The sequence below is a fragment of the Filicampus tigris genome, chromosome 13, assembly GCF_054856515.1.
Source record: "Filicampus tigris isolate MCC_2025a chromosome 13, RoL_Ftig_1.0, whole genome shotgun sequence".
Taxonomy (NCBI): Eukaryota; Metazoa; Chordata; class Actinopteri; order Syngnathiformes; family Syngnathidae; genus Filicampus; species Filicampus tigris.
In genome coordinates, this window is record NC_141229.1 from 4,610,381 (window position 1) to 4,636,567 (window position 26,187).

At 43.1% G+C, this 26,187-nt stretch overlaps 1 protein-coding gene and 1 non-coding gene across 3 annotated transcripts; both read left to right on the forward strand.

Annotated features, from left to right (window-relative positions):
• The first annotated feature begins 615 nt into the window (after positions 1-615).
• On the forward strand, positions 616-26,157 carry frmd6 (FERM domain containing 6). Of its 2 annotated transcripts, XM_086049122.1 has the most exons (15): positions 616-775; positions 4,111-4,269; positions 9,902-10,147; positions 11,146-11,236; positions 12,871-12,950; positions 14,638-14,714; positions 14,803-14,989; positions 16,680-16,835; positions 17,640-17,705; positions 17,807-17,875; positions 20,722-20,896; positions 21,766-22,074; positions 22,292-22,423; positions 22,505-22,596; positions 23,403-26,157. In XM_086049122.1, exons 3-15 carry the CDS (start codon positions 10,049-10,051, stop codon positions 23,673-23,675), a joined length of 1,806 nt encoding a protein of 601 aa, XP_085905248.1. In that variant the 5' UTR covers positions 616-775; positions 4,111-4,269; positions 9,902-10,048; the 3' UTR covers positions 23,676-26,157. The 2 variants fall into 2 exon arrangements, with proteins under 2 accessions (XP_085905248.1, XP_085905247.1); XM_086049121.1 differs by lacking the exon at positions 4,111-4,269.
• trnal-uaa (transfer RNA leucine (anticodon UAA)) lies at positions 13,003-13,085 on the forward strand. The gene has a single exon. It is a non-coding gene; the product is annotated as a tRNA-Leu (tRNA).
• Positions 26,158-26,187: the final 30 nt, after the last annotated feature.

The following is a 26,187-nucleotide window of genomic DNA, read 5'->3' on the forward strand; positions in this document are numbered from 1 at the left end:
AATATTTCTCCACTTTAGCAGGTAAATGCATACTCAGTAGGGTTGAAGTATGGAGATTGAGCTGGCCCCACAAAAACATTTTTTGCCGTGTGTTTTGGTCATTACAATGGGCTTATTAGTATTCTGATACACAAAATGAATGGGTGGTTTCTTTAAATTATATATATACATATATATATATATATATATATATATATATATATATATGTGTGTGTGTGTGTGTATATATGTATATATATGTATGTATATATGTATATATGTATATATATATATAATGGTCCCACCCGCTGACTCCCCTTCCCCAGCCAGTGGGACACACTCAGCCGGGAAAGGAATGAGAGGCCGCCGTGGACGATACCAACTTCTGATGCAAATGGGGGACTTCGAAATTACCCACCACGACGGTTCACGATACTAGATATTAACAACTCGTAATAACACAAATTATTATATAAACTGTCTTAAGAACTTGAATTCAACCGAAAATTTGACATTCCGCGGTTGTGTTGTTCATATTACGTCGTCGTCTTTCTCCAGTCCACCCCAGACGAACTCCCCTTCTCTCCGAGCTCATGTAAACCCAGAAGAGGAGCTCAAACTCGGGCAGAATGTGGCGCGAGTCGACCAGCTCACCTCTCGTCCGTCGAATTTAGAAGTGTCTTTCTCGGTATCACGGATGTCCTTTTTCCTTTCTTTTCTACTTTGCCACAAACAACACCGCGTCGGGATTAACCTCTTTTCAAGGAATTACGTCGTTTTTTCTTCGGGGGAAAAGGTGAGTTTTGTGGTCGTTCAACGAAGACTCTTTAAAAAAAACTAAACTTAATCCAAGCTAGGTTTCGCTGTGACGTCACGGTGTAAAACTTGTAAAAATGTCCTCATATTCATTTTATAGCTGGTTTCATATTGACAAGTGGGCTATTCGAACCCGTTGTAAAACCGTGTCCGGGCACGTAACTCGATGATGCTGCCAGCGTTAACGCACAGGGAATGTTGCCATGGAATTTAAGTTAGCCACTTTCCGGTTGCTTTTTTGGGGTGTCGGGGAGGGGGCGCATTTGAGGAATTTCGTAGCCTCTCGGCTAATTATGTAATCGTCTATTATATGCGATGATGAAACAGAGCAGTTTTTCCCCCCCGAAGTTCTCCCTTGAGAGAAATCCGCATTCTTTGGAGTAGTGCTAATTTCCTCCCATGTTGTTGTGTAATTACTATGATACACACGCACGCACAGATTCATTCAAATGATATACGATGACAAAATGGTGTGCATGCAGCTTTACAGATGCCACATTCAAGGAAAACTTTACGTTATTAAGACAAAGTGGTGATTATGTGGTTTAGGTTTGTCGGATTCCCAAAGAATTCTCATTTGCTTGTTCATGCTTTGGTTTGAATAAATTAAGGGGAAATAATTGAATTTATGACCTAATTTCACACAATTGTGTCACTCCTGTAATAAAAAGGAAAGAAGGAAAACAGAATAGTTTTAATGACCTTTTTTCATAATAAAAAAAAAATCAAGATTTTATAAAACTTTGAAATGTGTCTAAATGACCCGCAATATAACCGAGAGAGTTATACCAGATCGTCATCATTGTTTTGTTTCTATTTCTGTGGTTTACCAAAAATATTCACAGATCATTGTGATGCTGGGTGTTTCAGGGTGGAAAAATGTGTTTTTGTTGTTGTTGTTAAACGAATATTGAAAAATTCCAGAAGAGTTTTACATAACGTGTGTGTATATAATACAATGCGAATGAGTGCATATTTGCAAAGCAAAGTGCTTACGTTAGACATTTCTGCCCGCCCTTTAGTTGCTTGTGCACTGTTTTAAAAGTTTTTTTAAATACTAAAAAGAAAACAAGAACAAGTCTTTCAGAGAATTTTCATCCCTCACAAATGTCTTCTACATTGTTATAATGTATTTTTAAACTTCAAAAGTGTGCAGTTTGACTTGCTACACAACAGAAGTGTCAATAACATTATGTAGGTGTTGGACAGGACAGGTTAGGACAGGACAGGAGCAATAGCTAAGCAGTGCCCTGCTGTGTAGTGGGAGTAAATCGACGTTGTGAGTGACTGTTTGCATGTTGCGTAATAACTGTTGGATATTGTGCCTCTCATTCCCCAAATTTGTGAAAAAAATGAACAGAAGTGTTTTTTTTGTTTTTTTCATGAGTCTGGACAGGATGAATGCTGTGAAAGTAGGAAACAAGGAGGAAATGTGGACGAGGATGGTTACTGTGTGTTTTGATGATTCATTGGGATGGCTGGTTGGAATGCAGGAAGATAATGGCGCAAAAGTTGTCCTAAAGTTTCTCAGATCGATTTGATTTACATCCGCGTTTTAGTGGATGTCGGCGCTATTGTTTGCTTTGGTCTCACTTCATAAATGCTTAACGTTCAGCGGTACCTTGTCTTACATGTTTAATTTGTTCCGTTTTATAAATGGTTTTATTTAAAAGTCATTTATGTATTTATGTAACTATGTAGTAGGGGAGTAATGAAAACTAATGTGAAGCAGAGAATCGATTACCAGACATGCGGATGTGACTACTGACAGAAATAGAGACAACCAACAATAAACCGACCGAGTCCACAAAACCCCGGCAACTAAATACGAGCAAACTGACGAGGCGACGAGGAACACCTGCACAAGACACGAGTGGCCGAGGGAGCTGATTGGAAGACACAAAAGACCATGTTGACGAGCACTTGTGGAAGCTAAAAACCTAACCAGAAGGACGAGGCATGAAAACACAAGAAAACGAAACACAATATGAGACAAAACCAAACGCACAGGTCATGACACTTGAAGATATATCAAGATACACGTTGAAAAGATACACACACACACACACACACACACACAATTCCTGCTGTATCCCACAGGCCTAGGGATGCTTTTACACTCTACCCCGTAAGTCTGTTTTGATCCGCGGATTTTTCGCCAGCGCTGAACGCCATGATCGAACTCGAAACAATCCAACTCGTCTGTTGGAAGCCTTCAAAATAAACTCCGGGCAGGGTTGGGTAGTGGGGCCCACCACTACCTGTAACTGTGCGCACGGGTGGAGTTTTCTCTCTTTGCGTAGAAGGGCGCAGGTAGATAGAGGCTTTTGCGCCGTTGTGGGAGTGACCACAGCTGACTAACTTCCTGGCCAGTGAAAGCGGCTCCGCTCGCTGGAGTCCATGCAGAAGATCAAAGTGCGCAAATTACGTTCATACGGAACTGTAAGCACGTTCACTTGCGGATGTTGTCAGGTTGTCCGTGTGTGACAATTTTAGTCATCAATTGTTGTTATCAGCCAATATTTAATGTGAATTTATTTGTTATGGAGTTTGTTTGTTTTTTTAATATAAATTTGCACAAAGGTAGCGGACACTTGTTACGTTGCTACTTATATAGTTCTAACTAGTGCAACATCAATGCTAGTTTCATCAACCCCGTCTATAGTTTTTCTTTGTGTGTTAGCGTTAAGCTAGGAGACTTTCGTCAGACAAAGCTATGCGGTGTTTGGTTAAATATACAATCTGTAATCCACTTTAGTTCATGTTTAATTTTCCAGTAAACATTGTGAGGCCTCTTTTATTTTGAAGCATTGTTGCTGCTTCCATGTAGCCCTGGGTTACGATAATTGCTCGTCGGGCGACGACTTGTTTATCGAAAAGAAAAACTGTCGGGTCAGACGAAAGTCGAGGTGCACTTGTATAAAAAAAAAAAGACTTTGGTATTTTAACTATATAACTACCCCGGCGACTAGAGATGATCTACTGTTTTTTATAAGTCAGGATGGTTTAAAAAAAAAAAAACGTCTAAAACTGCATAGTCATACAATGAACTGAAAAACACCTGTGACTTAACTAATAATTAGCTGCCTCGACATTGTTTTTGAAACGTGCTTGACCCCCCCCCCCCCCCCCCCCGCAAAAAAATGTCTCACTTCTTCCTGCATTTGTCTCTCCTTCCTCGGATTGTGTTTTTTTCCCCTCCGCTCTTGCTCCTTTCAAGGAAGTGCAGAAGTGGACCTATTTGTAAGACCTTTATTCCCCGCGTCTTGATAGCACGCTGGTTTTCATTATGGCTTTTCCTTCCATTGAGGTCAGCCTTCTTGCCGGGATGACTGGCCGATAGATTCATTCGCTGGCTGGCTCCCAGGTGGATGCACGCAGCTGGATGCTGTTACACATTCCGCCAAGCTTTTAAGCGTTCCAATTCTTGCAGTTGGGCGCAAACTTTTGCTGGGGAACGAAGACCTCTTCCAGGTATGAAAACGCCACACACGGGACTCAGCAGCAAACTGTCAGAACGCAGGCTGCGATCAAAACAAGCAGGGTTCGGGCTTTGCCGTAATTGCAGCTCGCGTCTTAACCCTCTCCTTAAAGGCTGTTGTGCTCTATTTCGAGCGCACGTAATGGCCGGGTTGACGTCTCTGCGGCGTGTTGCGGAATTACTCACGCGCGGCTCAGGCTCGAGCGCTAGGCGGGGAGCTGGGTCTGTTATAACATGTTCACTTGTACCGCTTTGCATTTGCGTGCGTGCGTCTGTGCTCTCGCTTCAAGCCAAGCCACATGGATAGCAGCCACTCACGAATCAAGGTATGCCCCGTTTGTTTATTCAAGAAAAGACTTGTAACAAGCTATTACCAAAGGGCAGAGATTTGACTCACAGAAGCTATTGTTAGTGACAAGGGTTGAGGATATAGCGATACACAATGTTCACAGGTTGGACAGGAGTCAGGACTATGGCAATGACCGTTGAGATGACTCCCAAACAGTGTTGCCGTGGCGGCTTCCACTCCCCGGTGACACGCGGGGCAAGTATGTTGGAAAGTCGCGCTACATGCTAAAGATAACGTCGTAACGGAAATCTGTGTGTTAGGGGTGGAGCAAAAACTGATTTGAATCGGAAAATCGGTTGTGATTTTGACGATCCAAATCGGATCATTACATTTGAAATTTGTTGCATCCTTGAATCGTATCGCATGCATCGAGATATGTATCGAATCGTCTTTGTGATGGATGTACACCACATGGTTTGCCATTGCTAACGATTTGCTTTTTCCTTTGAATTTACTGTTGCATATTAATAAACGTGACTACAGCCGTGACATATTGAATCGAATCGTAATCGCCATTGAATGGAATTTCATTTCAACATCATTACATCCTTGAATCATATCGTACCCCATGTGTGGAGAATCGTATCGAATCGTCTTCTGTGAAGAGATGCACACCCCGAGTTTGTGTCTGTCTGTACACTGATGCAGGTCAGAATTGCTGTAAATGTGTGTCTGAAAAACACATATAGGCCATAAATTGAAAAACAATTTACAAAGGCGCTAACTGGGTGATTTTTCTCTGTTCATTCGATGCCATTTCAAATGAGTTGAATTTGAAGTACGACCAAAAAGCATACCGCTAGCCATGCTAGCCATGCTAGCCAACCAGCGGCTGAAAGGCGCTGTTTGTTTACGGAGCAGACGTGCTGTCAGGTTCTTACATTTTGTCTCTCTTAATATGTTTTGGAAGTCAACTCTAAACACCTCTGAACCATACCGAGCGTTTCAACCACTCAAAAATCGAAATGCATGTATCGTTAACACCCAGCAAGGTACACTAAAACGGCATTCCCGCTAAGCTCACAATGTCACCAAAGCATCGCATTGAGGCGTTTATTGAAAATTGGCATAATTGTAGGTTTCATAGACAATTTAGCTACCTGATATTGACCCGCACCTCACTCGGTTCAGTGGCAATATACAGTACTTACCTGAAAAAAAAATCGTTCATCATCTACGATTGCGCTTGCTTGGTCAGAGACGATAAATGCAGATGCTTGTTCTTAACATGGCTTTGTAAGGCGCCGGTTGTTTAGCGATGCACTTTTTCACATGCTATACCTTTACCAAGTTGACAAAAAGGCCCGATCCGAATGGAATTTCATTCGGAGTCGCAGGGTCTTGTTTTAAAGTACCGCTAACTTGCTTTCGTCAAGATGCTGCTTTAATAAGAAGCGTTGAATAAAAACAATCGCGAAATACTGTGCTCAATAGATGAACTCCATCTCGATACATCACGTGACGGTTGCATCGATCTCCGCGTGTCACACGGCTGCGACGCGGCTGATCCGATTAACAGGGCGCAGCGAGTCAACGGCCGATCGGAATTGATCACGTCACATGCAAACAGGTGACCGGAGAGCCTCATTCGGAAGGATTTCACTCCGAATGACAAAAAAAGTCTCCTTGTAAACCCGCAGAGCGTCACTCAGAATCCTTTCCTTGAGCGTCCACTCACTTGTCAGTTATGCAAGACTAGCACTACGGTAGCACGCTGGAATGGACGCCTGACCTGCTATTTGATCTTGAGATCTCAAAATCAGAGTCGTCTCCTTTTTGGGGAGTAGGCTTAAGGGGTAAAACACACCAGGTATTTTACAGGCAAGCAAGTACAGTGCAAAGCTGTGACTTAAGTCTTTTTTGACAGGTACTTTTGCTAACCCGCACGATACGCACTGCAGTATGTTTACATCCCAAAAAAGACATCGAGTGTGGCCAGCTTGAAAGGCTTTTTCCTGTTTGGATCCCGAGTCTCAGTCTAGCGGCTTTACGGGGGGGGGGGGGGAAGAAGGAGTCAGCCTAAGCATCACCGTCAAGGCTAAAGCCGCCGCGTGACGGCTGTGATTTAGAGTCAGTCGTCAAGCTCAGCGGCATTTTCTCTTCAGCTGAATAAACAGCTCTCCTGGCCGTGGGAAAAAGTCACGACCTTTCAAAGAGGGGCCTTTAAAAAATCTCCAGGGGTGCGATATATAACGGCGTCCGCGTTCCGTTAGTAGGCCGTCCTCGTCGAGCAACTGAAACACCATTTACGGCATCTCTGATTGAGTTCAGGCGGATTTTTCTTCGTCGATTTTTAGCACATCCTTGCTGCAAAGTGTACGCTTATCACACGGCTGCGTACAAGGAGGGGTTTGTTTACCAAATCAGACAGTGAACATTCCCGCACGGGTGGTCATGGACGTTTTCCGATATATACGTATATGCTTCGCTTATTATTATACCGGCAAATAGAGATAGACCGATATGCTTTTGTCAGGGCCGATACCGATTATTAGGAGTCAACGGGGCCGATAACCGATATTTGGAGCCGATATTCATTTTCAGTGAAAAGGAAAATATTGGCATCAAAATCGGAAGAAAAATGTACTCTTAACTTTGTTGTCACGCCTTTAAGCGTGTTTATCGAACAATGTTTCAGGTTTGCATAATTCTGATTTTTCTTTTTAAATCATTATTACACAACATTTTTGACAGTATACTTTCTATACTTACTGTTTTGACAGTATATTTTCTCTGTTATAAAATTCGAACAAAAAGTTCACGGAACGCCGAGGACGCATGTCTTAAAAAGGAGAAAGGAAAACTTAAACAATAGCTCCATGTAGTTTTCTACAAAATTCAAAATTTCAAAACGTTAAACTTCCACACATCTTTGTTTTGATTTCCACAGTTTTCAAATTGATTTATTATCGGCCAGCAGAGTTTTAAAAAAAGGCCGATATTCGTCAAAAACCAAATATCGGTGCCGATATTCGGCCCGGCCGATAATCGGTCCATCCCTACCGGCAAACATTCGTCTGCACAACATTTGTCAGTTGAACCCAACCCTGACTGGACGACGTGACTGAATGCGGTTTAGTCTAGTTTAGCAATAGTTTGACCGATTATTATGTAGTTATTTGGACAGTTGTGGGACGCTCACAAGGAATGCAGTTTGTGGGCGCTGCATCCCGAATCAATGCTCGCCATTGTCGGAATGAGAAGCATATGTGAGAGAGGAATTCTCCTGACTGCAGCACGTTTCCTTTTTTTTTTTTTTTTTCTTCTTCACAGTCCTCGCCTTTGAAAGTCACCTCCGTCTCTCTCGCTCTCTTTTTCTTCAGCATTGACACTTCCTCTACCTGCAGCGCAGTGACAGCCTCCTCCGGGGATCCGTTTTTTTTTTTTTTTTTTTTATCTCCAAAGCTTAGGAAGTTTTTCTTTTTGACTCGCGTTTCCATGCAGCAGCGGGCCCAGTCACTCATCCTCTATCCGAAGCTGAGAAAGAGACCCTGCATAGTTTGAGAGAGAGGCCCTCTCTCTCGCTCACTGAAGCCCTTTTTTTGTGGGATTTGATGACAAGCTCCGATGCTGAGAGCTTTGCCACGTTGACAGAATCTCTGTTTGCGAGGCTGAAAAGGCCGCAGGAAGCTCAGTTGGCCGCTCTTTTGTGTTCTGACCCCGCGCCGCTGTTGCATCACACTTACGCGCGGCGCTAATGTGATTACGCGCCACTCTCCCTCGCTCGCCCTAATTGGTTGGAGAATTTTCGTGGCCTTCTGTGGTCTCGTGTGCAGATGTTTAAACGCATTAGAAGATGACTTCACCGGGTTATGGCTGACTCACCTCAAACCGCTCTCCCCGGCGTTCAAGCCACTTTGTTCGGGCCACACAGGAACAAGAACACTTCTCACAGTAGTTTTCTCCGCAGCTTATACTGGACTTTAAAGTCTCCGCCAAGTACAACCGATCCTCCAAAAAGTCCCAACGAAATCTTAACACACCCTTTAAATAAAACACTCTTCGCTTTAAAGGTGAAATCAACCCAAACGCATTTTTTTTTCAAGAGTGTGTTCCCAGCAGGCCCACTAGTTAAGCAGAAAAACCCACGCCTTTTTCGCCATCTCAGGGGCGGCCATTTTGCCACTTGCTGTCCATTGAAAATGACATCTCAGTTGCTCAGGGCTCTGAAGCTTAGCCATGATTGGTTGTTACCTTTTTAAATGACTTTCCCTTGAAAAAGCTGAACACATTTTCTATTTAATCTAGGGCCGGGCGATTAATTTGAAAGTAGAATCTGTTCTCAATCGCCTTACTTGAATGGAAAAAAATGGATGGATAAATAAGTAAATAAACACACATTTTCCACAAAGCCGCTACTGTATTACGGACGACCGAACGAAAAGGCACCGAGTGGGAATCGAGCCTACGCCAGCCGGACAAAACCCTCCCAATAGTGCCCGCTGACAATTGTCTACTCATTCAGAAAGAACGATTCGACATTGTCTTGCGAGAAATATGACATTCGAACACCCCCGTCATACCAAAAGTGGGAGGTCAACCAAAATGATGCCTCAAAAAGTCAAAACAATCACCACACTATGTGACATCCTGTGAAATGTCAGCAAGCCTCATGAGACTTCAGTTCCAAAAGTGATTCGCATTTTCGGGGGGGGTGTGTGAATTCATGGACACAAATCCGTGGCGACAAAGCAGAACTCACCTCGTATGCTAATGCTACATGCTAGCCATTACCTGCACCGAGGTGAATATGTCTCTTAACACGTTTTACCATCGGAATGTGGTCGTCATATAAACAGGTGTGTTGGGCTTGTCAGCTGCTTTCTTTTTAAAGGTTAATCCCTTCTTTCTTCCGCCGTAATTTGATCCCTGGCCCCGCACTTCTCAATCTGTTCGGAATGACAAGGCGGAAAGCCTCGGCGGCGAATGACTTGCAGCAGGGAGAGGTGTCGATGCCCCGATTGTACTGCGACTTTGTTTTGTCCTTCCTGAGTATTTTCACACCGCTCGGAAAGCTATTCAACATCTCCCGCTGTCTGTCATTGTGTCCTCGTGGCGGTCCCCACAAATGGCAGCGGAGCACAAACCAAGATCCTAAATAGTCCCCATAAAAAGTGCACCCAATTCGACTACGAAAATTCAAAAAAAAAAAAAAATCGAAAAAGCCACCACAAAGGGCAAACTATGTCCTCTGAGGAAGAGGTGTTGATGCGTCCCCGGCCTCCTTTTGTCCTGCCGTTTCACATCTCACGCCGCGTGTCATTGTGTCTTCACAGCGGTCGAGCACAGCCGGGCGATCTCCATGCTCGTCTTCCGGGTGACTGCTGAAGCGCGGCTCAAGTCGGCGCGTCGGTGGCGGTGGTAGCGGGCCGCTGGTGGCGGAGGAGAGGGGTGGGGGTGGGGGGGGGGGCCCCCACACGAAGATGAACAAAGTGAGCTTCCACAACAACAAAGCCATGCAGGACCGCCGCTGCGTCTGTGTCTTTCTGCCCAATGACGACACGCTCAACGTCATAGTCAACGTGAGTGGAACGCGCATGCTGTGCTACGTCTGTCAAGGGTGGAATTCGTCAAGCTGATTGGTTGTGAACGCTCAAGCCGGCACGCCATTGGTCGTAATGGTTGACATTTGGGGATTTTTTCATGGCATTTACCTGCAGAGTCATTTGGTTTTCCAGATTTTTTTAGGTGCTGGGATACCCTGGCGCATTTGGCGAAATCAATTGGCGCGAATTGATTCTATAATTTTTGACTCTAAATTCATGCTTAGGGGTGGAAATAAAGGTCACTTTCGATAGGTGAGATCTGATTTTGATATTGCATCCCTCACCAAAATACGACGACCGGCTGCCGGCAGGGCCGAAACGGCCTTAAAATAAAATCTGATTTCTGATTAGGATCAGTTGACTAGGGATGTTCGATACCACTTTTTTTCACACCGATACTTTGAGTAGGGATGTAACGATTCACTCAAGCCCCGATTCGATTCAATTTTCGATTTTCAGTTCCCGATTTTCGATTCGATTTTATTAAACCATGCTTGTCTCTGTGCGCTAGTGTGGTTCCGCAGCCATCCACAAACGCAATACGCAACGTTGTTTGCCGCATAATTTGATCTGCACGTTCAAATTGTGCCATGCATCTGGAATGAAAAAAACGTTTCGTTCAAGATATCATTTTCGAGATGAATTTAAGCAACCCGATTTTTCGATTTATCAAATCGATTAATCTGGGTGAATCGATTTTAAATCAATTTTCGATTCACCGTTATATCCCTGAGTATGAGTATTCACTCATTCAGTACTGATACCTCTAGTGCGCTTGATATATAAAATGACATTTAACACAAAGAGAAAACATTGTGAAGAAAACCTTTCCTCATTTTGACCTATCAGAAGTGGCCTTTCAGTGTTGGCGTAGCAACAAGGATGTTTTGTTTATCGTTGATTTTGCAGAGAACTTCAAGCTTTCTGTTACGACCGGACGTGACGTGGTTTTCCTTCCTTCCTTTCCTACTCAGGTGAAGACCCTGTGCCAGGAGCTGTTGGTCCAGGTGTGTGACCTCCTGAGACTGAAGGACTGTCACCTGTTTGGACTCAGTGTTATTCAAAGTGAGTCCACTATTTGGTGCCACAATCTGTCTGCGGTGTATCTCTTCTTTGGACTCACTGGATTCTTTTGGGGGCGGTCATGCCATGCCCATTGTGACCACAGATGCATTGAAAAACATTTGCAGCCTGGCATTTCTGCTTCTTGGCTGGGAAAAAAACGCAATGGGTCCTAAACGTAGCGCGTCTCACCTAGCTGCCATGCAGGTCTAGATGAACCCGGGCCTCCTCATTCTGACTGGCTCCATTGTGCAGCCTGTACGAGTCGTGTGAGTCACGGCGTGTGCGTGTGTGCGTGCAGACGACACACGACGCTGGCGGGCAACTGCAAGGGAGCGAGTGTGTTGCGAAAAGTCGTTTTTTTTTTTTTTTTTTTTTTAGACAGCTGGCCTCCAGATGAGCCGCCGACGGGCCGGCCGGTGCTCTGGCTCGGAGCCGGTGGGTCTGATTGTGGGACATTCTTCAAGTGTTTGTCTGAACAGCGTGAAAATCCCCAAGGCAAACAGCGGCCACCCAGCCGCTGTCGTGACACCCACCGCCTCCCCGCCACAAATCCGAGCCCACCTCACGGTCTCATGGCCGCAGAGGGACCAGTCGTCGCTCTGTACGCGCTGCTTGTTCTGACTCCCACGACTTTGATGCAGTATTTCTGTCCGAAACGCACAGTGGATTAACTAGCGTAACAAAGATTTATTTTTTATACATTGAATACAGAGTAGTATTGGTGGAATTTCTGCAATGGTGAAAACATTTCTTGAGGATAGTTAAAAAAACAAAAAAAAACAATTTTGTCTGGAATTGTTCCTGTCCAATAAAAAAGCACAAATTGTAGCTCTATATTTTAATTAAAAAAAAAAAAGTTTTTATCCAAAACAGCGTTGTTTGCAGTTTGTCCGTATTGATACATGAAACTCACAAAATGTTTTTGGTGGTAGCACAATAAGTACAATTTGGTCATTCACATGTGGAATTAGCCAGGTTAGCCTTACAAATCTGTTCTCAGTTGCTTGCATAAATAAAGGTTACATTTGTGTAAGTGACATCACCGCTGTGCAATAATAATACAGATAAAAAAAATGTATCTCCAAATTTTGCGAGTTTTTACTTTTATTCAGAACAGCTGCCGAAAATTGTTGTTTGTTGGATTTAAAAAAAAAAGAAAAAAAAGCTTTTTTTTTTTTAATCACCAAATTTTGAGTTGCATTTTTTACCGGACTGGGACAGCATGTCCAATTAAAAAAAAAAAAACATCTCCAATTTTGTGATTCATTTTTATTTATATTCGTTTCCTTTTATTTTAAACAAAACATGAAAAAAATGTTTTAAGAGTAGAAATGAAAAATAAAATTGGAGTTACATGTTTGATACCAAGTGTTGACATGACTATGACATGATAACGTATGATAATTTGATCATAATCTTATGGGGGCGGTTCATGTTGAGCTCTCAAATTCTGCCTAGCAACAAGTAAGCGCACATGAAATGTTCGTGAAATGTGAAATTGTGCTCATCTACAGTGTATGCAGGCTCAAATCCTGGAGGATTCATGTTCTGTTTTGTTATAATAGAAGTTTAAAAAAGATGAAAAAACACCCAGAAGAAGATTATGTTCTTAAACTGTGCCTTCCTTCCCGCAGATAATGAACACATTTACATGGAACTGGATCAGAAACTGTCCAAGTACTGCCCCAAAGAATGGAAGAGGGAAGCCAGCAAGGTAACCGCTGCCGATCTTGACTGTATTCACACGACCGCTCAGTCAGCAGAGTACCAGGATGGCCGAGTGGTTAAGGCGTTGGACTTAAGATCCAATGGACAATAGTCCACGTGGGTTCGAACCCCACTCCTGGTATTGTTTGCCTATTTTCACCACCCAACCTAAATTATGTGATGTCAGTTATGTGGCCGTTTGACGTGGTTTAAAAACAACCCGTGAAGGTTTTTGGCGTACAGAGATTTCTCAATGTTGCATCACCCCGAGCACTTCTTCAAAGAACAAAGCTCCAAACGACATCGACGGGGTCGGGTCCTTAACATCAAACGAGGCAGCAGACAAAGTGGGCGTAAGGCGATACGGCTTGAAAATCAGGAAACCCGATCGAGTCCATTTAAGAAGCGACACACGCACAAGCGCCAACGTCCATTTCATTCCACACATGAAAAGGATGAAATCTTTTGATTATCTAGTCTTTTTTTGTGTGTTCCCGAAGGGAGACGGACCGATTCCTGCTTTTTGTGTGTTCCCGAGTCCTGCTGCGAATTGCAAAAATCTGGCAAAAATTACCCCCCCCCCCCCACCAAAAGATTTATCTTTACTTGTAGATGCCACAAGATGGTGGGCGCCTGACTAAATGAAGCTCATCACCTCACTACATCACAGTTCCTTGTCACCAACAAGCCGTAAGATGGCATCAAAGGAACATTTTTATATTCGATATGGCTAACATATTTTATTTTTTTATTATATTTTTCATTTCATTTTTGGGAGAATTTATGGCTAGTAGATTGTACAGTTTTTTTGGGTGATTTTTGTTGTTGTTGCGTTTTGCGCTTTTTTATGCTCTACTACAGTGATTCCCAAAGAATGTGGCTCCCTCTAGTGGTATGTCAAAGAATCACTGAATTAAATGTTTAAACTGTGCATAATGTGTATCTTTTTTATTATTTTTTTTTTACCCACTACAGTACAGGTCAGTTGTATAAATTATTTTAAAAGTCGAGTTGAGTTTTAAGTACAACATATCGCTGCTGTCCTGTGAAAAACACTTGTGTCAATTTAAAAAAAAAAAAAGTAATTTAAGTTAATGGGGTTTCCGTGTAACTTAAAAAAAAAAAGACAAAATTGGACATACGTGTTTTTCACAGGACAGCGACGATATTTGCATTTAATCTTTTAGAACTCAGTTTTTATTCAACCCCTCAACACAACACCTTTTATTTGAATCATTATTTAAGTACAGTTTGTTTTTATTGTCCTATATTTGAGTTTAGTGTTAATGTTCAACCTTTTGCATAATTTTCCAGGGGCTTACAACAAATCAAATTCCTCTGCCTTGTATTTGATGAACACTTGAGCCCACTTTGTTACTGCTTAGCAATATTGGGTCATTGTGGTGGTACTGCACTGTATTTTTTCGTGGTGGTACTTGATGTAACTTTAACTGCCGTCCTGTATTCAAAGTCAACCAAACCGCAATTGTAAAACTATAAGTCGCGTACCTCGGCTTCAAAACTCTGTCGCCAAGTACGTGATTGGCTAAAAAGACCGTGCTTTTATCCGCTCATCGTGTATAGACAGTTCCTTAACCCGCCTGTTGGAGGTACTCTAGCACAGAGCTAGTAGTGTGACGTTAGATATAAAATTCCTCCTTTTTGAAGAGAATAAACATTGGTTCCTCCTACAGGGAATCGACCAGTTCGGCCCTCCGATGATCATCCACTTCAGAGCTCAGTATTACGTGGAGAACGGACGCTTGATCAGGCAAGTCGGGCCTTCTCATCTCCAATGTGTGAGCCGGCCGGCTCGCTAACATGCAATGCTACGTGTGTTTTTTTTTTTTTTTTTTTAGCGATCGCGCCGCCAGGTACTACTACTACTGGCACCTGAGGAAACAGGTGCTGCTCTCGCAGTGCATCCAGCGGGAGGAGGCCTACTTCCTGCTGGCCGCCTTCGCCCTGCAGGCCGACCTGGGCAACTTCAAACGGAACAAGCACTTTGGCAAATACTTTGAACCTGAAGCCTACTTCCCCCCGTGGGTGAGTGCGCCTAACAGGTACCGTGTGTTGCCCCCCCCAACCACAAAAAAAAACGCCCTCACGCACACATGTGGCGTCTCGAGCCTTTTCCGCAGTTTCTGAGACGGGATTCACGCACCTTTTCTTTTCTTTCACTCACAACCCTGAAAAGTGGGATAGTGGTGGGCGTCAGTTGTGGCTGTAGCAGTTCATGTATGAATGTGGTTATTATGTGTGTATTTTTTTTGTACCGTTCATTTGATGAAGTGTCTATCCTTGACCAGTTGTAGGGGCATTACAATGCATTTTAACTCGAGGTGGTAGGAGGTTAGTTTCAGGGCTCCTGCGGATCCTTCAAAAGTCTTTAAAGTCACCGAATCCATGAATCTAACATCAAGGCTTTCGTTGGAGTTAAAATTACGTAAGCACATTTGTCAAACGTCTTAAAAAAATGTACACATGTCCTTAAAAGTTCAGAATTTGACTTGCCGTAAGCTGTATGAAACCTGATATTAAATTAGCTAACATCAATACCCTGTGTTAGCGACCGTAGACACGCTGTTGTGGTACGGTACTCGGTTCTGCACTTTATCATCTTTTTAAAATCTTTTTTACGGAGGAAATAATCCCAAAACTTTGGAAATTCTGTCTTTTAGACTCTATTTGCTCCTGGCTTGCCGCCATTGTGCGATCATATTTCTAGTAGCAGTAGCGTCAACGATACTTACAGAAAAATGATCACTACGAAGCTTCGAGGCAGATATTTTGCCTCAACTTTTTTTCGTAATTGAATTATTCAAATAGTTTGTTTAATCGTTTCAGCCCTAAATCTATCAGCCCGGTCCGACACGGGACAAAGGTAAAAAATGTTCCGCTTTTACTGGTAGTGTAAAAGGTAGCTTGCGTTCAACACAATGGGGCGGGACAAGTGAATATCGCATATTAAACGTCACAATAATTACAATAATTCTTTGTTTTCATACATCGTGGTTGTCTGTGACCATACGTTTATATCTTATCTTTGTATAGGCGTACGTTGCACTGGATCTGATTATTAGGTTATACAGGTGTACCTAATGTTGTAACCTTGTAGAAGTTGACTTATATTCTATACAATTATTTCAATGGCATTAAATTATTTTTACCATTTTTTTTTTTCTTGGACCTATGCATGAACTTGAACAGAAAGTCGGCCATTTTGTTTGAATTTGTCAATTTGGAGCAGAGTCAAGGGTTTGTACTTTGAAAAACTCTGAATAGGCAATTTGCCCAAATGAGCCCCCATCATGAGGAAGTTGTAACATGGGCCAAGCATCGTGTCAAATTTTGTTGAGTATATTAAGGCTTTGCCCACTCATCGCTGCTTACGGCTTCTCGTTCATCGCGCTGTGCCACCACATTGACACAGCACAATGACACAAAAACAAAAAAGTGGGCCACTGAGTTTTATTTTTGTCGCTGGAAGCGGCGCACATTTTTTGTGTGTGTTTTCTCGGGTCATGAAACCACACCCGTCTGATTGCTCCACACTTCCTGCAATCTGCCTCCTTATCATAACTCACAACAGGAAATGACAAACAAAAGCAAACCTCAACATGCCAATTACCAGAGGTCACACACGAAACCTGCTGCAGTCCCGCCGCCCCCTCCCACTACCATCGTGTTGCGTAAATAAACACGCCATGACGGCTCCCCTCGTCCTCTCGCTCAGGTGATAGCCAAGCGCGGCCGCGACTACATCCTGAGGCACATCCCCAACATGCACAAGGACCAGTTTGCTCTCACAGCCTCCGAGGCGCACCTCAAGTACATCAAGGAGTGTGCACAGCTCGATGATGTCACCGTCCATTACTACAGACTGTACAAGGTGAGCCGCCATCAGACAGGGCTCTATCATGAGTAGACCCACAAAAAAAAAAAAAACTCCTCTCCAGAAGCTATGCCTGAAAAGACAGGAAGTCTGCAATTTTGGTTTGAAATGGCCAGTTTTGATCGGTAGTGCTCTCGCAATTTTTTATTTAATTCACTCAAAAGATTCTCAATGCGTTAAACCGGAAGTCAACCCAAACATATTTTCTCAAGAATATGTTCTATGCAAGCCCACTAGTTGAAACAAGGCATTCTGATAAATATCGCGTTTGTGGAATAAGAGTTAATCCACTCGTTTTTAACCATCTCTGGGGGCGGCCATTTTGTCACTTCCGTCGCCTGAAAATGACATCACAACTGCTCAGGGCTCAGATAACGAAAAAAATCACGGCTGACCTGTTTTCTGAAGATGAGCCGTGATCGGTCGTTACCTGAGCCCTGAGTAGTTGTGATGTCATTTTCAGTCGACGGAAATGACAAAATGGCCGCCCCCTGAGATGGCTAAAAACAGGTGGATTTTGCTGCTTAACTCATATTCCATAAATGCAAAATGGATCAGAATGCTTTGTTTCAACTAGTGGGCCTGCTGAGAACATATTCTTGAAAATAATTTGTTTGGGTTGATTTCCGCTTTAAAGTAAAGCAATGTTGCCAATTTCCTTTACTTGTACATTTCGCCAATTGCTAGCAAATTAGAACCACATATACTAGACTGGTTGACACTAAATTCAGATGAATGGCAGCCTGATCATCAATGAATCCTTTGTTTTTGATATCTGCTGACAACATAACTTTGATTTAGGACAAGAAGGAAGTGGAGGCATCGCTCACTTTGGGACTGACTTTACGTGGGATTCAAATATTCCAGGTACAATCATTCATCTGGGAAGGATTCACTGCCCTCTGCATATGTTTAATCCCAAAGCAAAGCAGTCAACACCCCCATTAATCATTCCTCCTTTCTCGCAGAACATCGGCTCTGTGAGGCAGCTTTTGTACGACTTCCCGTGGACCAACGTGGGGAAACTCGTCTTCGTGGTGAGTCACGCGCGCCATCGCATCATCCTAAACCTCTCCTGGCGAGGCTTCGTTTCTCTTTCACTGTTGTTGTGCCTCAGCCCTGTGAGGCCCCTGGAACGAATTGGGGATTTAGGAAGGCTTTTCCTGCCCGCACACAAACTAAAGGCCTACTTATAAAATAAAATACGACACTATATGGACTGAAGTATTGAGACACACTTCCTTATCACTGATTTTACTCAGCACGTCCTTACTTCAATTGTTCACTTCCTACTTTGGTGGAACAGTTTGGGGAATGTCATCTTCTGTGGCCAGTGCGCAAAATAACGCCCATAAAGACATGCTTGGATGAGTTTGGAGTAGAAGAACCTGTCACTCAAACACGCACACGTACTTAGCACAGTAAAAACTGTCAAATGTAGGACTGTCACTATCGACATTGAATACTCAAGGAATCGGATGGATTTTCAGTCATTTCAAACGGTCTGTTTGGCTGCAGTATCAACTTTCTGCCAGTAGAGGGTGCTAATAAATTGTGAAATTGTAATGAGTTGTTTAGATGCAGTAGACTGGATGTTTTGAGGCCCTAAATCCGCCTAAAATTTAGGGACTTGAAATGTCTGTTTGGATGATGTACATGCTGCCGACAAAAAATTCTACCTGTCGACCTGTTTTGGTGGTTTGACGTATTCGACTTGGTCGACTTTTTTTACGCCTTGATTTACGACTTTAATTTGTTCTGTGACCACGCTTGTAGCTCAAAACATTTGTATCTCAAATCATCTCTCCCCTTTGAAATTCCATTTATCCGTTCTTGCCCACCTAAAAAAACAAACAAAAAATTGGAACGTGGTTTTTTTTTCAATAAAAGAAACATCACTATATCAAGTTGCAAGTTATAAATAAAGATTTCAACAGGTTTTGTCACATTTCTTTCTGCAATTCAATGGACATTGTGCTGCTCTTTCACTGTGTTGGCCACCTGGGGGAAGTCAATACACATATAAGGAGTCGGTCACAGCTTCTCAATATGCCACATTAATTGCAGTCGTTCTTCGCAGAGGAGAAGCAAGATATACAGACTTTGACTTTTAAATGACTAAAATTGGTCCCCCCGCCCCAAGGTCTACAGAAAACTCCATTAAATGTCCTCATTAGCCATTTTGCCGTAAAATCTTAATGTAAGCGTCGCTACCCGCGATCCAAACTCGAGACTCAATCAGCAGCATTCCCCAAAATAAATGTCCCCACACTGTTGTGTTTTGTAGTTTTGCATTTGACCTAGTTGCGCGGCGCCGACGAGACGCTCGGCTTCTGCATTTCCTCCTCCGCCTTCCCTCCCGAATAAGAGCCACGGCTCCCGCGGCCACACCCGCGCTTTCAGCTCGTCATCGCAGTGCACCGCGGCGACCGCTGGGCGGAGGGACACGCGGGTCAATAAACACCAGATGTTACGTTGGTTTGAGGGGGCACTTGAGCAGGCTGATGCAAGAAGACAAAACAAAAATCATGTTTATACTTCCTCATCATTATCACCCTTGTGGATGTGGAACGAGGTCATCTTCCTGACGCCCTGGTCATGCTTTACATATTGTTTGTTGAAAAGTAGTGCAGTAAAAATACACATGTTTTTTCCCTGACATAACGAAGTGATAATGATTGATATTCTTGATGACTATATTGATCAAAATAATCATGATTATCGTTGCCGTACAGTGTTCGCTCCCTTTTAGCGGGTGATACGTTCAAAGCACGGTGTGCCAGTGCGTCAGGCAGTCTAGATATAAACAAAATTTCAAATCAAAGTCCTTTGTTCACAAAAACTGGTCAAGCCAGCCTGAGCTCTAGTAAGGCACGTTGACAAGTCCAGAATGTGTATATTGAAGGCATATTTTATCTCAAAAAATAGGTCAAAATTGGACCACCTTTGCGGGCATTTGGGGTATCACAGAAGATTCAAATCAAAGTCCTTGCCTTTTTTTTTTTAGGCTGATGATGACTTTGATATTTGTCAGAATAGAATTCGATTAATCAAAAATATATGTAATGAATAAAAGCTTATTTTTTGGTCCCTTAATTCTTACAATAAAGATATGAATTATAGGCAGAACATTTGATTGTTTTACAATACTTTGGACCTATACTATTTGTTTACCTTTATGACAGAGAGAAAAATTGGATGATTTTTTTTTTTTTATGGTACAGTAAATGGTCTGTCAGTTGTATAGCGCTTTACTACCTTTGGTATTCAAACCGCTTCACACTGTACCTCATTTATCTACTGACGAACCCACAACATTTTGCGTTGGGAGACAACCACTCTTCCACTGAACCATGCCGCCCCCCGGGCGGAAGGTGTTTAATTTTTCATTTTTTTTTGTCTCAAGTTGTAATGCGTTATTGTGTCAAAAATCGATTCAAAATTCACCCCAAAATAAATCGGACGATTTTGGCCGATTATAAAAGAGCTAATATCGGCTTGTCAGGCTCTAGTATATAGTATAGCAGTGCAGTATTTCATGGCTACTTTGTTAAAAAATTGAAAGACGTTAATTCACAATTTCACAGCATTCTCACAGTTTTAAAAGCCAAAAAGAGACCCTCAGAGAAGAGAACGTTGAATACAACCGAGGACAGCTGCTTGTCAGCTGGGCTTCAACCAAAAGTCGCCTGTTTTTTTTCCACGTGTTCAGCCAATGCCTCATCCCAAAAATTGTGGAGAAATGATAACAGATGTCAGCTCTGATAGTGTTGTCTCTGGCTGAGGGACATGTTTCAAGAGCCGGCTTGTTCCTCCTCTGAGGTTTTCTTGTGTGTCTCCTTTTCACATTCCTGTGTGTTATTAACCGCGCAATTCTTCTTAGGGAAAGAAGTTCGAGATCCTCCCCGACGGGCTGCCCTCAGCCCGCAAGCTCATCTACTACACTGGGTGCCCCGTGCGGTCCCGCCACCTCCTGCAGCTGCTCAGCAACAGCCACCGACTCTACATGAACCTGCAGCCGGTCCTCAAGCAGGTCCGCCGGCTGGAGGAACACGAAGGTCAGTCAAATGCAGTGAACCATTTGCTCTCGTTCGCGTTATTATTCATTAATTCCAGTTTGTTTGTCGGAATGATCAATTTATTTGATTTCATTTATTTGATTTGATTTTTGGCGGGTTCTGTAATTTAAAGCTTACCCCACCTGATGTGCACTGCTGCCCTTACAACATGGCCGCAAAATGAGATGAGCCCCACAATCATGTTCATGTTTAATTAGCTGAAAAAAATCTCAAATTTATTACGCTGGCCATTCACCAGAAAAAAAGGCTTTAATACTTTGCAAAAAAGTAAAAGACAGTGGTTTCAATATATTGAATAATATCATTGCCATATAAAAGCAAAGGGAAAAAACATGAAATTGGAAATTGGATTTTTGTGAATGAATTTGCAGATTTTAAGAGCATATAAGCCAGCCCTATACAAAGTCTGAACTTGAACAAAAAAGGTGATAAAATGTTGCATGTATCTAATTATTTTCTGCATTAGTAACTGTCTTAAAGTTTTTGAAAAAAAAAAAAAAAAGGCAAACGACTGCAATTAGTAGAAACAACAACAACAAAAAAACTCGGAACACATAGCAAAATACATGATGGTGGTCAGCCGAAAGAGCCACAAAAAGTCAATTTGAAAGCAAAATACGTACAAAAATGTATCCTTAGCCTCTATCGTGCAAGAGTGTGGCCCAAATTCCCGAGGTTTGTGTGACTATCTATCAATTCATGTCAGTTAGTATCACATGGTAGCGTTAGCATCAGCAATTTTTAAACAAAAATCCATGAGTGGGCAAATTCAAACCACGAATGTGGGGTTTCATTGTAATAAATTAGCCACTGCAATTTGCATAAAGTGTGTAAACGTGTGTTTCCAGAGAAGAAACAGTACCGCGAGTCGTACATAAGCGACGCTCTGGACTTGGACATGGACAACCTGGACAAGCGCTCGCGGGCCAGCGGTAGCAGCAGCGGCAGCGTCTCCCGCCACAAGCGCCTGTCGCGCCACTCCACCGCCAGCCACGGCAGCTCGCACACGTCGGGCATCGAGGCGGACAGCTTCCGCGCGCCCCACCCGGCCCCCCACGGGCCCCTGAGGACATGCGGCTCATCCACCACCAGCCACGGCAGCTCGCACACGTCCGGTGTGGAGAGCGGCGGCAAAGAGCGCATCCTGGATGACGACGGTATGGTCGTTGTGACTACTACCGGAAAAACACACCAAAGGTCGCACTGTTAAAAATGAATCTATTTAATTTGACATAAGTTACATTATGTTAAAAAAAAAAAAAAGACTAACCATGAAATGACCATTTATGCCTCAAATGTGGCGCAGGTCAAACTACACGGTAAATTCCCAAAAGGTTGCACAGGTTAAACTAAAACTGCCTTAAATCACTGCAGAGATTGAGATGCTGGTGGACGACCCCAAAGACTACGAGGAGCTGAGCGAGATGTCCCTGGACCAGGAGCTGTGCATCCACATCACTGAGGACATGTTGACCATGTCCCCTGACCACAACAATGGATTCTCCGGTAAAAAATTGTATTCTTCATCTTGGTGAGATCTTAAAGCTTATTTAGGAGATCTATAGCTTTCAAATGTGGCGTTGGCAGGTCTCATCGTCAAGGACGTCAGCTCATCCACATCCAGCTCCTCTGAGACGGTCGTCAAGATGAGAGGACAAAGCATCGAGTCCCTCCCACAGGTAGAGTTAGGGATACAGTTAACGTGAAAATTAATCAAATTTTAATCGTGATTACATTTTTGGCTGCCAAGATTACATGAGCTTGATTGTTGGCGATATTTGCAATTTATAATGCGGGCTCTGTCGCATATCTGATCAAACGCGTTCTCAACAAGTAGTCATCCAACCACCAGGGGGCGAAAGCATGCTTAAGGCTTCATTAAAATGCCTAAATAAAGAGTAAGCGCACCCTGCAGCGGGCGCCTTAAGTCACTCGGTTGGCTGATGAGAGCGAGTCATGTCGAAAGAAGAAAGTACCGCAAATATTGGAGATGAAGAGCATTATGGTGAGGAGCTAGTGCCTCGAAATACCTTTAATTTGTGTTTTTTTTATTTTGCGAGTGCCTTTTATTTATCATTTCGGCTTTCAGAGTTTGACACAAAACTGTTTACTTATTGTTTGTTCTAAAGTAATGCAAAAGAAATACAGATATTTTCTTTAACAGTGAATAATTGTGATTAATAATCGCGATTACAATAAAATGTTGATCAAAATAATCGTGATTAGCATTTTGGCCATAATCGGGTTAGGGTTGTGTTCAAGAGACTAAAATCCTCTGCCAAGGCTGAAAAATAATGACGCGTTGGCCATACTGTTCCACTCCAGTCTTGAAGGTGGCGGTCATTCACATTTACAAAGACTGTAATGGCGATATACGAAAATAAACAACGATCGCTTGGCACGCAACATGGCGGGAGACGAGAGCGTCGGGTGTTAAGCGTCACACCTACTCAAAGGGCTGACGTCCGCGTTTTCCCGCCGGCAGACGTCGACGTGCAGGAAGCCCCCGTCGTCCAGCGACCGCCACAGCCAGTCGCTGGACGACGTCCGCCTGTACCAGAAGGACTGCCTTCAGTGGGCAGAGCTGTGTCAGGACACGGCGCACAGCTACACCTTCGGATGTGCCCAGGAGCTGAGCGATGGGGGCGGCGCCGGGGCCTACCAGGGCCTGGCCGACCAGTGCGCCGGGATCAAGAGAACCAGCAAGTACTTCTCCCTGGATCTCACCAGTGACGACGTGCCAGAGTTTGTGGTGTGAGGAGCTCCTTCCTTTGTCTATAATCAATACAGAGGAACGCTAAAGGGATCGCAGAATACTTAAATGTCGCGCTAGCAACCAAAGACCTGAAGAGATGGAACGCTTCGGACGCCTCTTGACAGAAAGTGCAGCGTGCCAAACGCACCTCGCCACCCGACGTGCCTTCATCCAAGACGCCTAAGACAATCGCCGCCGGCCGCCGTTTTCAGCTTGCTCTACGCCAGTTGAAACTTATTCGTGCCCTTTTGAGCTTGCGCAGTGCCATTTTAAGCGCACTCTCTCGTTTAAAGCTTCCGTGTGCCATTCAGAGCTTACTCAGTTCAATTTTAAGCCTCGGCAGCACTGTTTTAAGATCACTCTGTAAGATTTTAAATTTACTCTGCACTGTTTACTCAGTGCCTTTTTAAGTTTACAAGGCGCCGTTTTAAGTGGGGCCCCACCGATTGATCGGCCGGCCGATTTATTATTACTTCTTTTAAAATTGGCAAAAAAAAAACAAAAAAAACCCTCAGATTTTTGAAGATTAAATAAATACCAAAGGACAACATATTGTAAAACAGCCAATTGTTCTGCTTGTAATTCTTATCTTTATTGTTGAAAGCGTTACGGGAGCCCCAAAAAAATATTCATTATACTTTTTGTAATTAATTAATTGGTCCGTTAATCGGTTAGCGGAATTTTCATCAGCCTAAAAAAAAAAATCCATATTGGTTGCGTCTTATTTTTAAGATTACTTGGCAATGTTTTAAGACAGTGTTGAGATTGCTCATCACTTTTTAACATCTACTCAGCACCATTTAAACCTTGATATGTGCCATTATAAGGTAATTTGGTGACGTTTGGAGCTTGTCGGGTGCTAGTTTAAGGTTACTTGGCACCAGTTTAATCTTACCGTACTCTGTATTAGGTTTAAAATCAGAGCTGGGCATTTTACTAAAAATTCAAGGTCCGTTTATCACCTTCCGCCTACAACCGGGGTACCATTTCCGCTGTCCGTTTATCCGCCATTTTGTCCGGGCGGACCTTATGGTAAAGGCCGGTCCGGATATCATTTTAAACCGGCTTCCGTTAGCGTTAGGGTTAGGGACTACCAACTTTGACAAACTAGCACTATCTCCTATTAGCAGCTTTCTAGGACCCTTTTTGCCTCGCCGCATTTGCCTCGCCAAATTTAAAGGAGACTCATTTAGTCCGGCCGCGCTGAGTGTTTTCTTTCAAATATCGCCCAGCGGGATGAGAGTGGGGTCGATTACATAGACGGGGAAAAAAATGGGCTTCCGACTATGCTTAGTCGGACTATTTTTTTAAGTTGATCGTTTATCGCCGACAAAATGGGCTTCCGTCATAGGCGGATAGGCGGACTGGTCCGTCACATAGGCGGTACGCCCAGCTCCGTTTAAAATCACTCAGCAACAATTTTAAGCTTATGCCGAACCGTTTAAAATGTGTCCTGCGCCGTTTTAAGCTCACTCGGCATGATTAAGCTTACGCAGCACCGCTTTAAGCCTACACGGCGCCGTTTTAAGCCCAGTGCCGTTTTGAGCGTACTTAGTGCCGATTTAAGCTCGGGCCGTGCCAATTGGAGCTGGCTTTACTGTAAATTGGAGTTTGTTACTTCTTCACATCAGTTGTCTTTAAAGGTGTTGTTTTTTATTCAGTATTACAAGAAAACATAAAGAAATGTGACAGTATTTCGTCCGTCAGAGCTTATTTTTCGCATTCACAGCTTTAAAGGAGACATATGCTTTTTTTTCTCATAGTTTCCAACAGATTCCAGGTGTCTAACATGTCTGTGGTGTGCTTTATTCAAAATGCCCCAATGATCAACAATGAGAGCATGCGTCTTTGTGTCTGCAAAAAAAAGTGACAACTTTGTCAACGTTTTAATGTCTTCCCAGAAGCTTTTATTAAGATCTTAGAGGAAAACAAAAAGGCAAAGGAACATTTAGACCTTTTGGGAATATTTGCTCCGTGTTGCCCCCGGAGTCTTTGTAAATCCAAAACCACTCCCATCTTTGTACGATAACTATACAAAAACGTGCAGACGGGACAGAAAAGTCGTCAACACGCATCTTGCTCAGCTTTAATTGTGCTTCTTTTCTACACTGCGGCATGTGAACAAGTGTTGTTTTTTGTTTTACTATCTATATTTCTAACAGGTTGTTTATTTCCACATGTTAATGGTTGACAAATTTCCTATTTTACAGACAGATTTTACAGTTCTTATACCATGATTAAGGTACACAGCCATAGAAAAAAAAAAAAAAACGTTGCTTTTGTAAGAGTCCCTTTTACGTCTCTTATGTTGTCCTTTCTGTGAAAGGATCTATCTCCCTTCAGGAAAAAAATATATAATTTTTTTGGGTCAAGTTGTAGCTAAGACAAAGTAGAGTTTTCATTGTTACTATGAAGTCTGGTCTGTGTGCCTTTTTGGTACTAACGCCTTCAATATCCTATTAAAAAGGTACATTTATTTGCCAAATGTCTGCTCTCGTGTGATGATTTGAAGCGC